At 48.8% G+C, this 16,746-nt stretch overlaps 8 protein-coding genes across 8 annotated transcripts, besides 13 other annotated features; all 8 read right to left on the reverse strand.

Annotated features, from left to right (window-relative positions):
* Positions 1–17: part of a microsatellite that runs on past the window's edge.
* Positions 1–9,653: part of a sequence feature (areas merged during assembly that could not be assigned to a particular haplotype. This can correspond to areas where the two haplotypes were merged or to regions with more than two copies in the genome that were merged during assembly.) that runs on past the window's edge.
* On the reverse strand, positions 187–2,610 carry Tc00.1047053507641.80 (5'-3' exonuclease XRND, putative; the record flags this gene model as incomplete). The annotated part of the gene is made up of 1 exon (XM_814414.1): positions 187–2,610. The coding sequence occupies one exon, from the start codon at positions 2,608–2,610 to the stop codon at positions 187–189; it is 2,424 nt and encodes an 807-aa protein (XP_819507.1).
* Positions 3,017–3,078: a microsatellite.
* Positions 3,118–4,173, reverse strand: Tc00.1047053507641.90 (hypothetical protein, conserved; the record flags this gene model as incomplete). Its single annotated transcript, XM_814416.1, has 1 exon — positions 3,118–4,173. The coding sequence occupies one exon, from the start codon at positions 4,171–4,173 to the stop codon at positions 3,118–3,120; it is 1,056 nt and encodes a 351-aa protein (XP_819509.1).
* Positions 4,495–6,567, reverse strand: Tc00.1047053507641.100 (hypothetical protein, conserved; the record flags this gene model as incomplete). The annotated part of the gene is made up of 1 exon (XM_814418.1): positions 4,495–6,567. The coding sequence occupies one exon, from the start codon at positions 6,565–6,567 to the stop codon at positions 4,495–4,497; it is 2,073 nt and encodes a 690-aa protein (XP_819511.1).
* Positions 7,036–7,065: a microsatellite.
* Positions 7,386–7,418: a microsatellite.
* Tc00.1047053507641.104 (small GTPase, putative) lies at positions 7,470–8,579 on the reverse strand (the record flags this gene model as incomplete). The annotated part of the gene is made up of 1 exon (XM_814420.1): positions 7,470–8,579. One exon carries the CDS (start codon positions 8,577–8,579, stop codon positions 7,470–7,472), a length of 1,110 nt encoding a protein of 369 aa, XP_819513.1.
* Positions 8,686–8,714: a microsatellite.
* Positions 9,068–10,882, reverse strand: Tc00.1047053507641.110 (hypothetical protein, conserved; the record flags this gene model as incomplete). The annotated part of the gene is made up of 1 exon (XM_814422.1): positions 9,068–10,882. The coding sequence occupies one exon, from the start codon at positions 10,880–10,882 to the stop codon at positions 9,068–9,070; it is 1,815 nt and encodes a 604-aa protein (XP_819515.1).
* Positions 9,654–9,811: a sequence feature (areas merged during assembly that could not be assigned to a particular haplotype. This can correspond to areas where the two haplotypes were merged or to regions with more than two copies in the genome that were merged during assembly.).
* Positions 9,812–15,114: a sequence feature (areas merged during assembly that could not be assigned to a particular haplotype. This can correspond to areas where the two haplotypes were merged or to regions with more than two copies in the genome that were merged during assembly.).
* Positions 10,299–10,348: a microsatellite.
* Positions 10,939–10,970: a microsatellite.
* Positions 11,219–11,256: a sequence feature (A-rich).
* On the reverse strand, positions 11,713–13,539 carry Tc00.1047053507641.120 (ATP-dependent DEAD/H RNA helicase, putative; the record flags this gene model as incomplete). The annotated part of the gene is made up of 1 exon (XM_814424.1): positions 11,713–13,539. The coding sequence occupies one exon, from the start codon at positions 13,537–13,539 to the stop codon at positions 11,713–11,715; it is 1,827 nt and encodes a 608-aa protein (XP_819517.1).
* Positions 13,592–13,627: a sequence feature (A-rich).
* Positions 14,039–14,737, reverse strand: Tc00.1047053507641.130 (hypothetical protein, conserved; the record flags this gene model as incomplete). Its single annotated transcript, XM_814426.1, has 1 exon — positions 14,039–14,737. One exon carries the CDS (start codon positions 14,735–14,737, stop codon positions 14,039–14,041), a length of 699 nt encoding a protein of 232 aa, XP_819519.1.
* Positions 15,115–16,746: part of a sequence feature (areas merged during assembly that could not be assigned to a particular haplotype. This can correspond to areas where the two haplotypes were merged or to regions with more than two copies in the genome that were merged during assembly.) that runs on past the window's edge.
* Positions 15,171–16,706, reverse strand: Tc00.1047053507641.140 (ATP-dependent DEAD/H RNA helicase, putative; the record flags this gene model as incomplete). The annotated part of the gene is made up of 1 exon (XM_814428.1): positions 15,171–16,706. The coding sequence occupies one exon, from the start codon at positions 16,704–16,706 to the stop codon at positions 15,171–15,173; it is 1,536 nt and encodes a 511-aa protein (XP_819521.1).

A 16,746-nucleotide genomic window follows, 5' to 3' on the forward strand; every position in this document is an offset into this window, starting at 1 on the left:
ATATATATATATATATACAACAAGAAGAGAAAAATAGGAGGGACGCACGTCTTCCCTAACGTCCCCATCACCGCTACACCGTCTTGCGTTCTGGAAGAAATGGCACCAGGCGATTCCAACATCTTCGTCACTCGCACAGCCACACCTATAAAACAACAACAAAAACAAGTTAATCTTACCAGCTCGTCAGTTATTTCGCCGGGTCTTACTTTTCCTCTTCACAGCTTTCTTAGGAGGCTCGGCCTTCACAGTTGGCTCCTTCACAGTGTTTTCAACACGACGCCTTTTAGCCGTTGATGTGTCTTTTTTATTCACCACCACTTCCACCTCCGTGTTCTGTTCCTGCGGTTCCTCCCGCCCATGTTTCGCTCTTCGAATTAATTTTTTCTCGGAGCTTCTCAAAGAGTCTGCAGGAGCGGAACTCTTCCGTACGGCCGGGTTTTCCACCAAATTATCCGCGGTAGATGCCGGGGCGGCGGCACCTCTCATGGTCTTTCTTAGTTCACGTAGTAATATAGGTCTGTAAAGAGATTGCGTGTTTAGTTCGTAGCGATAGCAACACGCAGCATTACTCTTGATGGGAGCTCCGTAAGACGTTTCACTTGCAATGCCGTCATCTGGGCAGTGCAACCTGGCGTGACGTGGCCACTCCATTTCATGCGGTCCAACTTTCCCACCAATGGGGACCTTTGCAGCCAACACTTTAGGAATAGGCTTCATCACCTTTTCTCCATCCTTGTCCGCAAGCAGAGACTTCAGTGCACGAGAAAGACGACTTGACTCATGACATAAAAGAAGTGTGAAGCCGAAATCCGGCTCCAAACGGACAAGTTTTTGGCATGCGGATTGAAGATGGCTGTTGTTAACGAATGGGAGCCGCAACACTCCCTGGTAGGAGAAATGTGCCTCGCTAAAGTCCACGTCGACCTTCTCGGGGTAGAAGACCCCTAGAACGGACTCTGGGTCCTTAACCGCGTCATGCAGTTCTTCCGGCAGAGCCTCCACGCTAAGCCGAGGCAAGACCGCCAGCAACTGAAGCACCGGATGCCTCGGTGCTCCCAATGTCATTTTTACTTTCACTTTACCGGGAAAGTGCGCCAAATCCTGCAGAAGAGGGGCGTAATAAAACGGGTAGTACCAATCCCACGATGGGCACCCTGTGGTATAGTACCGCATCACCCACTGCGTCCCACGCAAGTATTCCGCACAGCAAAGCTGAATTTTTTTCTCAAATGCCTCGCGGTCTGCAGGATCCCAGCCAAACTTTTTTTCGTAGTACTTATCGCGATGGTCGTCGTTCACGTAGGAAAACCCTAGAGGTTCCTTGTCGACGACAAGACGCGCACGTTCCCTCATAATGGAGAGCAACAGTTTATGAGCAGCGTTACTTACCTGCTGGGCATTCTTACGGTCTTTCTGAAGGGAATTTAGTTGTTCTTCCAATTCCCGCTCCAATTCCTTGACACGCTCCTCGACCTTCGCCTTCGCTCGCTGCTTTGCCCGCAGCACCCCGCCATACTCCTGCTTCAGTTTCTCCATGTACCCTACGAGAAAAAAACGCAGAAACTTGGCCAAATTACCGTAATTTACTTCACCTCCATGGGTTAAGTACGAGTGATCTTTAAAGCCCCGCACGTAGTGATCCAGTAGAAGCTCAATGCCTTTTGTTTTGATAGAGATGAGAGGCACATGTGGAAGGAAATCGTTTCCTACAAAAAAACAAAGAAATATAAAGTCGTCCAGTACTCTCTCAAAATCCATTTGGCCGATGCCACCAAAGTCGTCTCTTAGGCGCAAACGATATTTGTAGAGACTAAAGTAGCAGAAGCGATTGTGATCAGGCTGAAAGGTTTCTGTGAGCTGATTTCGCAATATGGTCACATGCTCTTCATGAGTGGAAAGCCCTAAACATATCAAGTCTGCATCCATTCCATGAATGACATGAGAAGTTTGCGGGTTATAACCCAACTGAGCCCGAAGTTCTCGAATGTAGTGCATAATTTTGTGCTCCCCCTCACCAGGGACGTGGGCGTCCGAGAAGATGACGGCGATGTGACGCCAAGCCGGATCCTCGTTAATTTTTTTCATAATAAACCACTCAATGGCCAACCCAACACGCTCCATAAACGGAGTAGAGGGAGTAATGACATTGTGATCCCAGCGACTTCGTGTTTGGGGAAGAGGAAGACCCTTCTTGACAACGTCCTCCGCGCACTGTGCGGAGAAAACTTCACTCTCAATGCGCTCCTCCGCCGCACGAAAGCGACGGCTGCGCTGTTGATTCATCTTACTCTGAGGTGCGACACCGTCGATGCATAACACGAGACACTTCCGCGGACGGACTATTTTGTACAATAAATCCACCTGCGCAAAAATGCGTTCAAACATCTCCTCTTCACTCTCCGGTTCCGGCAGCGGCGCCGTATCATGACAACAGGGATGAATGAGCCCGTTCATATCGAGATAGAAGTTGTCAAAACGCTGCGTGGTGTCGCTGCTAGCAGGGAGCGGCTGGCCATCCAGCGCGGCCTTCACTACCTCCTCCGGGACATCCTCCACACAGTCGCCGTACCAACGCTGCAGCCACAAGTAAAACCCGGCAATTCCCATCGATTTGCTGCTCCTCACCGCCCTCTTGCAGACACACAACTACAGACTTAATTAAAGAGTAAAAAAAAAAGAAAGGAAAAACAACTATATATATATATATATAGGCACCAGCAATCAGCAGCAATACTCATGCATATGTTTTTTTTTTTTTTTTTTCTGGCGTCAAGCCAAAGGCCCCCATCAGGCTCAACCCCTCATAAAAAAAAAAAAAAAAAGTAAACAATATTCATACTGCAGAGCGTAAAAGCAAAAAAAATACAAATCAGTAGAATGAGATGAAAAAAAAAAAAAAAAACTCACAGCAACTGTGTTTGCCGTATTCCATTTAAAAAACAGTACAATAACAGGAGACACAACCACTGCAACGATAAGAAGAGGGAAAAAAGAGCAATTCCCCCACTTTCTCTGTATGTATCTACGCGGGTATATTCACGTGCACATACGTATGTATTTTTGTATGTGTGTGTGCCCCTTTGACGTTAGCTCAACTCTCACCTCTACAGGGGTTCAATCTTGCCATGGAGGCCGCGGCAATGCCGTCGTCGTCCTCTTCAGAGGCGTTCTATGCCGCCGCACGGAAGCCCCTCTGTCGACACTGCGGTGGTCACATTTCTTGAAAGATGTCCCTTGCCGCCCATCCGCACTCCAATCCATCTTTCCTCCAACCATCGCCGTCTCCGTTAGATGCACCAGTTCCAGTCCTGTCTTGACCGTGTCTTTGATGTACGCTTTCGCCTGGCGACGAATACAATCCTGCGCCCTGGAGACAACAAGAGCATTGGCCTGCTCCTGCGCGTGCAAAGCCGCATGATGCTTCTTCACCAATTTGCTAAACTCGTCTCGACGCTGGGCCAACAATTCCTCACGATTTACGACAAGACGTTGCTCCACAGCCGCCCTCCCCAACCGCAGTCGCTCTGAAGCGACCTGCAGACGGTCCTGAAATTTCTTTTCAATATCCGCCTCGAACTCTCGAAGCTCCTTCGCCTCCCGGTGGTGAATTGCCTTCTTCGCACGATCCGCGTCCATGTACATGCGTCGTTCTACGTATTTCCTCAGATTATCACGAAGCTCCACCAAAGTCTTGGACGGCCGTGGACGTCTTTTCATAAGCTCTACGCGAATCACCTCCTCCTGCAACTGCAACTCCATCGCATGTTGACGATTCATCTCCTGTGTCAGCTGTCCCGCCTTTTCATCGTACTCCTTCAACTTGTTTTCCCACATGTCGTGAAAAGTGAGAAGCTCCAGCCGCTGCTCCTCCAACATCTGCTTCCTCCACCCCGCATTCACCTTGCTGGCCTCCATTTCAATTTTCTTGGCGTACCGGAGGTTCACTTCACGCATACGATCCAAACACTCCTGCGCCTTGCGAAATTGACCGCGCTGCTCGCACTCGTGACGCAGCGCATCAAGCTGCATCAGATAATTTCGGATTTCATCGTCCTCCTGGCGACGTTTTGCCGTCTTCGCATCCATCAACGCGGAGTCATCCATGAAGATGGGAAGCGTCTCGTCCGGGTGAGTTGGGGCAGCCATTAAGGCAGTGGGAGAAGCTGTCATCTCGTCTCGTCCCCAAAGTGATTCTGCAAAAACTAATTTCTAGGCGTATATTTCTCTACTCCTCTCCCCTTCCTCCTTGTATCTGCTTCCTTAAAACAAAAAACAAAAAAAAAAAGTAGCACTGGTAGAAAAGAAGACCCCATGACACATTTGAGATATAATTCATAGGCCGTAAAGCCATTTGTTTCCAACACTGCCATATTTTATTATTATTGTGGTTTCGTTTGTTGCTTGTAACTCACAAGCTCTTCAATAAAATACATAAAAAGGGAAAGATGGAGAAAAAGAGATAAAAGATCCCATCCAACCCCCCTCCATAGTTTACAGGAGATAAACGCCGTTACTAAATCGGCCTTCAAATACGGTACCATCGGGATACTTCAGACGTCCGTTACCATGTGGCTTGCCCAAACGCATTTCGCCCTCATAGACGGTGCCATCCAAAAGGCGCAGACTCCCCTTCACGTCCATGCGCTCCCCTCCACACCACTCTCCCACCAAAGTCTCACCACGGACGTCCGTGTATGATCCACTGCCATGCCGCTTGTCATCAAGCCATTCGCCCATGTAAACAGATCCGTCCGCGTACCACTGTGTCCCCTTCCCACAACGACGCCCATCCTTCCACTCTCCCTCATATTTATCACCATCACGGTACATGTAGATAACATGTCCGTCCTGAGGGACCCCGCGGTGCCACAAGTGGCGCACAACATCACCGTTAGGGAGCGACACCACACCTACGCCATGCCGCTCACCATCGCACCATGTTCCTTCATAAATATCACTCTCTGTTCGCGATGTGCCAACACTCTGTAACTTTCCAAGAAGAAAAAGACCATCATACATGATTCCCTTCTTGGAATCAAACCTGACACCAGGACCAATGCAACCGTTATCTTTCCAAATGCCTCTGTGCATGGAGCCGGTACGACCCAGGTGTAGCCCATGTCCATAACGCATATCGTCTTGAAATTCCCCTTGGTACGTTCCTTCCTCACTCTCTTGCGTCCCAATACCATGTCGCTTCCCCTCTTTCCATTCACCTTCGTAAACACATTTCTCACCAGAATAAACAAACTTACCAAAACCATGCCTTTTATCATTTTTCCAGCTCCCTTCATAAACATCGCCATTGGGGTAGGTACATTTTCCTTGTCCCTCACGAATGTATTTTTCATCATTCCAATCCCCAACATATGCTTCTCCATTAGGAAAATTAAACGTACCATCTTTTCTTACATCCTCCTCCCAAAGAGCGACGCATATCACATTATTGATAAACTGCAAGGTTCCGTTTCCTGTACGCTTATCCATATCCCACATTCCGTCAAAAACGTTTCCAATTGCATCAATATGACGTCCCTTACCATGACGACAGTCGTGGGCCCATTCGCCAACATAAGAAGATCCATCGGCGTAGGTTGCAGTTACCGTTGGGCACAATACGTCCTCTTCCCAGGTACCTCTAATAACAATTCCATTTGTGTAATTAAATAAACCCTCACCCGATCGCTTATCTTTCTTCCACCCACCCATATACTGCGTCCCATCCGGGTAAAAGGCATTCCCAACTCCATCTCTTTTATCGTTCAACCACTCACCCTCGTAACGATATCCATCACGTGTACATAGTACACCCAACCCTTCTCGCCCACCACCCTTCCACATTCCCCAATACGCCCTGTCGGCCCACTGATAGGCCCCAAGACCCTCCTTTTTCCCATGCACCCATTCCCCATCGTACAATTCCAGTTTCGGAGAGGGTAGGGGAAGAATGGACCATCCCAAATCCTTTCGATTGATGGCTAGTTTCCCGTCCTCTATCGGTGGTGTGGAGTCAAATTGCCAAGACAAGGAATTACTCTGCTGCCTCAAACTCCTTCCGGTCCACTTGAGAGTCCCCTTCTCCATCAGTTCCGGCTCCACGCCGTAAATGCATCGACCACGTCCATGATAACAGAAGCCGGACCACATGCCGTAGTACAAGGCACCATTCGACTGCGAATACCACTCCGCCTCATACTGTTCCTGCAGTGTCAAGTTGAGACGAACAAAAGTATTTCCGCTCTTTTCTACATAGCGTACTGCAAGGTACAACGGTCCCACACGGTAAGAGGGATCAGCAGGCAATAGTGTAACTGTCTTTTTTTGCTCGGGGGAAAGGCACTTCCAGACGGCGGTATGGATGCTTGGCCGAGGATCTGTGGAACTGAGTAGCAGCACACACCGCGCGGCAGTGTTAAACTCCTGAAACTCAATCTTCACCTGACATGGCGAGTCCAAGTTGATGCAAAAAAAAAGCGCTGGATCCGTCGCCCCGATCCGAACATCACATAACTCTGTATCGGGAATAAGGGGAACGGGAATTTTGTCCTCCGTGACAGTCAACATGTCTTTTTTGCCGGTTCCCCCGGGTGTTAATTTTCCTTCGTTTCCTTTTATTATCTGTCCTTTGATTTGCCTCCCTTCCCCTCACTCCGTCTCTGCGTGTGACGGGCCTAATGAAAAAAGAAAAAAGCCGTGCAAAGAAATCAAGATGCACACACACATACAACTCTCCACCTCTTGGGCCGCAACAAACACACCCGCACATTACAGCAAAGCATGTAGCTGGCAGCCACGAGTTCAATTCTTTACCGCGATACCAAACGCCGGTCGCAAATACATCCTGGTAAGCACCAGAAAGACCCCAAAAAAAAAAAAAAAAAGAGGGGGTTAATTGATGAGGAGAAGCGTTCATGAACTCGCCGCATCACTCCCTCCACCTGTTACCTATCGCCGTCATATGTATCTCACACACTCTCTACCCTTCCAACTCACACCTGGACGCATGGTTTCTCCAATTACCAATGCAGTCTTCACACATACACACACAAACACACACACACAACAAAAACACCTGTGGCGGCACAGAGAGAATAAGCGCAACCAGAGCCGCCAACAAAATATCAAACAAAGATTCCATTCATGAGAGCCACTGCCTCTTACACTCGCATGGAGAAGTGCAGTGAAACATGATAAAGAACACGCATAAATAAACACACACACACAAAAAAAAGCTGCACTCAGGCAAAATCTGAAACCAAGCAGAAAAAAACCAAAACAAAGGGAAAAATATTATTGATAATTCAAACCAAATAAATATCCATCACTGAAAATAACAAATTCAAATAAAACAAGTTATTGAGGGGGAATAATAGTAGTGATATTACATATATATATATATATATATATATATATATCCTGCAGGCATCGTAAATCCTAAGGTCTCAAAAAACTGCGCCTAATGTACGCTACATGAAGTGACAGCGGGGACACTGCCTGTCAGTTGGTCCAACTTTTGGTGCCCGTCGTTCCGACGGTCCGTCCAATGCAAAGGATGACAATTGCGTCTTAGTACTCGCAGATACATTGACGGATGCATCAGAGGAAATTCGCGGCGGTAAGCTGAAGATGACCTCACGATCTTCTACCTGTTGCAGGTATGGATGAACAATCGCCCGGTCCTCTTCCACGCCACTTGAACGCACGCTTTGTGTTACACCAACGCTCCTCGGAGAATATGAGGCACTCCATTCATCCGAACCAACTGGCGACATGTGAAAAGCGTGGCGATGCGAGGTTGCCTGTGAATTATCAGACAACGCCGGTGTGAAACGACCGTCCGGGGAAGTACTGCTACTGGCACCGCCCGAATGAGCGTCTAAGTTTGTTTCTACTACGACATATCGGCGCGGCACCACGCCTGGGCAAATCAAACTAAACCTGGGCAGCCGAGACGTTGCACGGAAGTAACGCACCATGCGAATCATTGTGTACACTACCTGAGATACCTCATGTGTATTTGCGCCTGATATTTCCAACACAGGTAGGTCGTTGATGGGATCAACCTCCATACCTCCGTTGTTGCACCCACCCTTGTATCCTATTTTTTTCTTCTCTTTAAAAATCTTCAAACCCAACGCCAGCAGACACCCCTGCGCCACGCGATTTGCATCATTTATAGTCACGACACGACGCCCCACGATATCCGCTCTTGTGCCTACAAGAATAAAGGGAATCTTCCCTTTAACGCCATGTTGCCTTCGTGTACTAAAAACCTCATTTGCGCACCCCAGAAGATGCACAAGCGAGTTCCTACTGGTGGTAGAGTAAACAAGCATGACACCGTGCGCCTCCACGATATATGGCGCACGGTGAACGCTAAATCCACGACTGCCGGAGCAATCGCAAAAATGCAGTCTATACGTATTTCCATCCACGCTGACAACGTGCACACATGTCTCTAATGTAGTCGGGACGTAATCCGGACGAAATGTCTTCTTCAAAAACTGCTGCAATATTGCGCTCTTCCCCACCCCCTCGGAGCCCAAGAGAACTAAATTGCATGGCGTGACCTCCATCACAAGATTGCCGTGACCGCCAAAGCATGCAATCTTCTACAACAAAAAAACCGCCCCGTACTCCACTCTTAAGGGCCCTCCTCGCCCCTTCCCGCCTCCCTGGTACTCCTTCCTTCCTTCCTTCCTTTCTCTCTTTTTTTTTTTTTTTCGCAACGCTCCCCTGCGGCAGAAGTCGCAAAACGGCCACAATTACCACGAGAAAAGGAAACAACAACAAGAAATTTAAAAAGACACCCCAGTAAACATGCATACATATCAGCAGACGTGGGCAGAAAATTCGCCCCTCTCACCACAACCCGTCACCCGACTAAACCACGGGCCTCAACAAACAAACAAAAAAGCACAGACAAAAAATAACAACAAAATCCGATTTCGTGTGAGTGTTTTTTCTTTCTTCTTCAATTTCCTTCACAACGACACGCAGCAAACGAATTCTCAACCAATGTGGTACGGTTCAAAGGAAAACAGAAATATATCGCCACGGTATATCACCATAACATCGACTGAGTGTTGTCTATAGTGTACAGATGATTGTACTCGCGGTTACTTTGGCGACAACTCTCCTTCACATAGTTCAACGTCCGGTTTAGACGTCGCAACTCCTCCACTGCCTTTTCCTCATGGAATAAACTCGAATCCTTCACCGCATCGTTCGTCAAAATGTCAGGCTGAGTTTCCCCAACCCCCTCCCACTGCCGCTGTTTTTTCTCCCGTTCCTCCAGGTACGCTAGTGTTGGGCACGGCAACTTCTCGTCCTGACGAAGGCACAGAGCAATATCCTTCACTCGCGCCAAAAAAAGGGAAAATGAAGGCTCTAAAATTAACTCGTACAACGTCATCTTAAAACCGTTTCTTAAAATCCCATAATACCAGACATCCCGTAGAGGGTTAAACACAAACTGATTTAAACGACTTCGGTCACGACTACGTGCATAAAGTCGTGCACGATGTCTGAGAGCCAAATATGCCCTTATCATCTGCTTGTAGTACAGGATCTGCGCCTTGACATCTGTATCGGGGGGCCTCATGTGTGAGGTGGCTCGCTCGAGACGCTCCAATGTTTCGCTCAAGACGCGAAGGTACAAACGCCTCGCCTCGTGAAAGCTGAGAGACATGTAAGGCACCTCATAGATAAAATGCAACTCGGATACGGAGTCCACGTAGTGTCGCACAAAGACGTCTTCAGGACCAGTTTGCTGTATTAAAAGCGGCGCGGCCAGCAGTCCCCAAAGAAAAACAAATAAACAAGTTATGAGAAAAACATTTGTCGCACGTGAGTAGCGCGCCATCGAGTGATGAAACGCCTCTAACGCCAAACTCCGTGAATTTCTTACTTCTATATCAGCTGGATTCATCATCGCCGCCGGTACTTCGATCGGCAACCCATTCAGAGGCGGTCGACGCGTGGAGAAGTCACCGCCACCGCCACTATTATTATTACCGCCATTAAGAGCATTGGCTTCAACGCCGCCACGAGGAGCGGCACGCCTTCTTTGACGTTTTCTCTCCTTCAATATGGGTGAGAGATCGATTGGTCCTAAAGTTGATTTTGAATGGGAGTGGTGAGAGCCCGTGGCCTGACTTGACCGCCTGCTTTCCCTCGAAGAAAGCACTCCGCCCAAGGAACCGGTGCTGTTGAGGTATTCGATAGCACTGCGCGTGCTTAGAAAACTCTGATCACTCCCATTAACCCTGTGATTATGATACTTCCGCCGCCGCTGCTGCTGCTGCTGATGGTGTTGTTGTTGTTGTTGTTGTTGTCGTTGTTGAGCATGTTGGTTGTTTCCTCGGCTCACACGCAGTGAGTGTGACGATGAAATGCTGCTACCCGACGCAGATTCATGGGGGGGCGTAGAAAGAGGCAAAAGAACACTTCCGCCGCGTGAAATGCTAACCCTATGCTCACTCCCACGGAGTCGTGGCAATGCAAAGGAAATGGACTCTCGTAAATGGGAAAACCCACGCGTTAAAGACCGCGCCCCAAATGGCGACACAAACTCCTCGCCCTCTTCATCAGCATTACTTGGGACGGCTCCCTTCACAGAGGGCAACGGTGCGGTGGGCTCACCCTCCATGGCGCCTGGTGTCTCCATAGGCAACGATGTGTTTTCACTGGCGTCCCGCACGTACGCAAAACCGCGCGATTCCCGCTGAGCTGCTGTCAACAGCCCCGTGTCGTCGTCCCTTTGTCGATGTTTTGACTGCCCCTCCGACACATCCTCGGAAGCATGTGCTTCAACCCGTCGTCGCGGAGGACTAACACTTTGATCCGCCTTCCCTCTTCTGCTTCGTGCCCGCTTCATTGCACCGCGGCTACACGAGAGAGAAGTATGCAGGCGGTGGGAATACAAGCAGAAGCCACACACACACACACACACACACACAAACACAGAAAAAAAAAATAAAAATAAGAAATTAGAAAGGGCTACGCCAGCGACTTCTCTCTCTTGCACGCACGCACGCACGGAGGGAGATGTTTATTCTTCGATCTGCCTCCTCTTTCCCCCCGCTGTGGAGTGCAGGTGGAAACTGCGGGTATAAATGACAAAAGGACGCCACGGTTATCTGCTCCTTCCACTTCTGTGTCCTTCCGTCACGAAAGGCACACAGAAACACAAAAAGAAGGGGTGCGCTCGAGTAAAGGGAAAAAAGAAAAGAAAAAAAAAGAAGCAAAAAATCATCGCCGGGAAAAAAAAGACCCAAACGAAAAAAAGCCATAAATGCATCCAACCCTCCGCGCACATGTAGACAGCAACCATCCATCCATACATAAATATACACACACACATACAAGTATGCGTGTAAAAAGTACAAACAGGCATAGGAAAGAGAGCGGAAATGCATGTCAGAGAAATAAGCACCCACAGACACCCACAAGGCGCTACACGCACAAGCCAAAATAACAAAAAAATTCAACACCAAAAATCATACCAAAAATCTTTTTTTTTTTTTCTCTCCTTTCGGACCCACACCGTTTTATTTTCTTCTCCATCTCTCTTCACACAAGTAATTAAATACTTTTTTTTATGGCCTTTTTTTTTCCTTTTTTTAATCGTTGAGTGTGAATATTAATAAGACGTCAAGGTGAAGAACAACACATCTCTTCTCTCTTTTCAGGCAAACACCCCACACCTCACCACTCTCCACTAATGTTCGATTTGCGCTTCTTCAGGGTCTCCTCATTCACTGCCCGACGCCTCTTGTCTTTGGTCTCCTTCATGTGGCGGAATTCACGACGTGACTTTTTGCTCATATGCGCCGCGGATTGCGAGAGGTCCAACTTCAGCGGTGGGGGCTCACTCAACGCGAACCCTTTCGCCACAGCTGCCAAGTCAAGATTGTGGATGTCAAATACATTCTTGAGCTGCGAGCTGCTGTAACTGAGGAGATATCCCTCGTAGGCCTGGCGGGCAGAAGTGCGAAGGTAATAGTTGGTGCTTACAAGCTGCTCCAGCTGCTCACACACACCCTGCTTCACCTTGCTGAGGTCAAAGGTGTACTCGCTCACCGTGACATGTGCGTCATCGTATAGATATTTAAGGAATAGTTTCTCCTGAGGAAGAAGAAACATGAGTGCATTTCCGCAACGTCCAGCGCGTGCTGTACGACCCACACGATGCACGTACTTCACGGGATCATCTGGGGGATCAAACTGCACAATCCAATCTACATGAGGGATGTCCAAGCCACGAGCGGCCACATCTGTTGTGAAGAGCACTCCACTAGGCGCATTGCAGAACTGCATGTATGTTGCCGAACGTTGATGCTGTTTCTGCTTTCCATGAAAAGCCACACACGGAACGTCAATGTAATTAAACAACTCACAGTGGAAGCTAACGGCGTTTCGACTACTAAAAAAGACAATCATCTTCTTCTTTAAATTACGCTTCACAAAATGATACAGGACTAGCAGTCGCTGCTCAGATGGACACATGACATATCCCTGTTCAAGTGTGTCGACCGTTGCCTTTTCTTCCCGACGCTTCATTGAGATCAAGAGTGGAGGTCGGTAGAACGATATTCGTGCCAGTTGCTCCACCCGCGTTGTCTGAGTGGCAGAAAACAAAAAAGTCTGACGCTTTTTGGGCAGTAGAGAGACAATCTCGCGCATATCTTCCTCAAAGCCATTGTCCAAGACACGATCTGCCTCATCCACGGCTAAAACAAGAAGATTCTTCGTGAGCCAATCGGTGGTGAGTTTCAAATGGTCTAAAAGACGTCCGGGAGAAGCAATGACTATCATCATACCATTTACAAGTTTAAAGGCCTCTTGGTTGCGGCTTTGGCCTCCAATGCAGCAGAGAAAGGTGATAGATCCATTGAAATGCTTGAGCAGCTTCAGCAACACGCCCTCAATCTGCAGGCAGAGTTCACGTGTGGGGCCAATGATGACAGCGGCGGTACCATTTTTTGCTCGAAACCCTGCCCGCGATATGATCTCCACGATTGGAATGAGGAATGCAAGTGTCTTACCGGACCCGGTCTTTGCCTCGGCTAGAAGATCCCGACCGCTGAGGGCGGCGGGAACACATCGTCCCTGAATGCCCGTCAACTCCCCAAATTTGAAGTCGTTCTCAAGGGCCGTGACAATGTGTGGATTCAAATTCAGTGCCTTGTAATCGGATACACATGGGGCCCTTTCCCGCTGCTTCGGAGCCCTCGTTGCGTCATCCGGGTTTACGGACCGCTCCTGTTTTTCCTCTTCCGCATTCTCCTCCTGTTGGGAAGGCAACTCCGGGCGGGCCTTTTTCACGCGCCGCCCCGCCCCTTCTTCTTTTGTTGCTGCTGCGGGGACTTCAGTTGTTTTCTCCACCGCCACATCCTCGGCGTCTTCCTCCAGCGACCTGTGGGAATCATCGACCGCTTCCACGGCGGTGGAGCCTTTCCTCTTCGGGCGGTGATGCCGCACACGTTTTTTCCTGGTGGCCGGCGCCGATCCCACGCCAGTCTCCTCCGACATGAATCACCCTTGACCGTAAGAATTCTCCCGAGCACACACGCACACACAAGACAAAAAAAAAAAAAAAAGGGAAAAAAAGAGACAAAAACAACGGCAGAGACCAATAACCCAGTGGGAGAAGAAAGACACGTTCATTTGGGTTCCCTCCCGGCACATATGCAAAAACAGAAACGCAAAAGAATGGGCATAAAAACGGCATATGCAAAGCGGAACGCCACCACATGACCGCAACAGCAACAGCAACAGCAAAAAAAAAGAAAATACACATCACAAGCCATCCGCATCAATTTCATCATCATCATCACCCACGCATTCAATGCCAATGCGGGCATTTTGGTCATCTATATTTCGAGACACGACAATTGCGGTGGAACCAACACCATTTTCACGGTTCCTTCCGCCACCGCCAGAGGAACCTGCCTTCACAGCACACAAAACAAAAAATGTGTCGAACATACAGGTGTGATATGATCCCTCCCACAATTTTTAAAAATCTTTTTTAATCATTAGAAACAAGAGCCATCATTCCCTCAATGTTCACCACATTCCCATAAGCGTCTCCCATTGACCCATCCATGTTCGCCTTCTTGTCATCCTGCTTGGCCATATTCCAATAAAAAGGTAGTTGCATAGTTGTAGCGGCTAAGAAACCCTGAATAATGGGCCATGGCGGGGGAGGAACGTCCGATGTCCTCATGTGTGAACGATCCGATGAAAAATTCGCCAAGTACTTACGTCCAGAAATGACGCGAAACCATTGCCTGTATTCCTCACGCATCTGCATCTCTGGTCGGAAGGACTCCATTATGTATCGCTTTGCTGAACACGGGTACGGCAGAACCGTGTCATGGTCCCACACCCACCAATTACCCGATGTGTCCGTCATGAGAGCAATGACATGATAGTCCCACAAAACCGGATCCCGCTCATCTGCTTCGGCAAGACGCTGCATCCACACAGGCGTCTGTTTGCGCTCATTGCTCACGAAAACAGCAAAAACAGCGTCATCAGGAACGGCATACTCGGCATACAAGATCTCAATAAGTTTATATGTGTTTTCCTCGCAGTAGTGTGAGGCGTACGGCACCCTATCGCGCGTGAGACGATTGAATACATCCTCCAAACGTGAGCGGGTGCTCTTATCCCCACCACCCACGTCCCTTCGAACAGCCTCCAGTGAAGGAAGAGCATGCGTCATCCCTCGCTACTCACAAAGAGGACAACAGCAAAAAAAAAAAAAAAAAACATAGCAGCCATGCAGAGAAAGAGACGCAAATGTAACCAAAACTCCCTGAGCAACATGAGGGAAAATGAAACAAGTAAAATAGTTTGAATACAGGAAAAAATCTCCACGCTAAAGTCATAGTGTTAGCACCACCATTATTATCATTATCATGGTCACCACACACGCCCACCCAAAAGCGGTGGCGGCCATTTGCACCACACGTCCGTGAGCAATGCCACCCCGCTCCGCCCAAACATCATTTGGCTCACCTCCTTTTTTTTTTTTTTTTTTCATTTACCTTTCATTTTCCCCTCTTCCATTTACACGTAAGTATGTCATCTGTTGGTAAACGCAGATACTCTTTTTTTTTTTTGTTTTTTGCTTTTTTACTTCTGATCTCGCTTCATTACATTTGCGATTTGATCTTCTTTTGTGTCTCGCGACGTTTTGCCCAAAGAGACTTGCGTTGCTCCTTTTTTGTCATCTTAAACACGGCCTCATTCTCACGGCGCAGCCGCAACGTTGCAAAATCCACTTTGCCGTGCTTGGAGTCGTCGTAGCCCATGTCACCTTCTCCTCGTTCCCGCTTTCCCTTCTTTGCCGTGACCAACTGGCGCACCTCCTTTTCAAACTTGGACTCCTGCTCATTCTCTCGAATCTCCTTGATGGTCTCTTGTTCGGCGTCCTCCACACGCTGCAGCACCGCCGCCACATCGCCCTCTTGAACAGGCCATTCTTCACACTTTACCCCCGTGGTGGCCTCAATTCTCTGTAGTAGAAGAATATCATATTGACTGATAATGTTAACAGCTTTGCCTTGAGCCCCCGCACGGGCAGTGCGTCCCACACGGTGAATGTAATCCTCCACACGATCCGGTAGCGCATAATTGACAACCACGTCCGTGTGGGAAATGTCCAATCCACGCTGTGCCACATCGGTGCATACTAAAATCCGTACCTTTCCTTCCTTAAATTTTGTCAGAGCAATGTTACGGTTTGTTTGATCCATGCGCCCCATGAGTGGCAGTGCTTGGTGCCCCAAAATACGAAGTGTAAGTGTGATGCGGTGCACAAGCGCAGCGCTACGGCAAAAAACAAGGATGTGATTACCCGTTTCACGCGTCAAGTACAAGTGAAGATATGGCAACATTTGTGCAAAGGGGCAGAACACATAGTATTGTTTCAGAGTGTCTACAGTTGTATTTTTTCTATGCACTTCCAGCAGAACGGGATCATTCAATGAAGCCTTCTGTAGGCGATCAATTTTGGTGTTGAGGGTTGCGGAGAAAAGCATGGTCTGACGACTGTGTGGCAGGTGCTCCAGGATTGCATCGATCTCCTTTTCATAGTCCATGTCAAGCATCTTGTCTGCCTCATCCAAAACGAGTGCGTGAAGCTTAACGAGTTGAAACCCCTTTGTATTCTGTAAGTGATCCTTGATGCGCCCCGGGGTGCCGACCACAACATGCGGTCGCTTGCTTAGCTCACAGGCCTGATCCACCATGTCGGCCCCTCCTACTAACGTCGCCACGCGCAGTCCCACGCTGTGTCCCAGCATGACAAACTGCGCGGTTACCTGCTGCGCCAACTCACGGGTCGGGACCATCACAAGAACGGAAAGGTAAGGAACCTTGGACTGGGTGAGCAGCCAGTTTACAAGAGGAAGGACGTATGCCCCCGTCTTACCACTGCCTGTCTGCGCCACACCGATGATGTCCCGTCCTTCTTTCACAACGGGAATTGTTGCCGCCTGGATGCGTGTTGGGTTTTGCCACCCCGCCTCCGCGCAGGCACTGATGAGTTCCTCGCACAGCCCAAGCGCCTTGAAGGATGTGCATTTGCTTTCCTCGTTCTCTAGCAATTCCGAGCCAATGGTTTGAGTAGGCGGGGCGTGCGATGCCGCTGTCTGCTGCCTTTGATTGACGCCTTTCTTCCTATTCATTTCCTCCGCCAGCCTTTCCGCTCCCCCGTTCGTGTGGCAC

Source organism: Trypanosoma cruzi, genomic scaffold (assembly GCF_000209065.1).
Source record: "Trypanosoma cruzi strain CL Brener 1047053516289 genomic scaffold, whole genome shotgun sequence".
Classification (NCBI taxonomy): Eukaryota; Euglenozoa; class Kinetoplastea; order Trypanosomatida; family Trypanosomatidae; genus Trypanosoma; species Trypanosoma cruzi.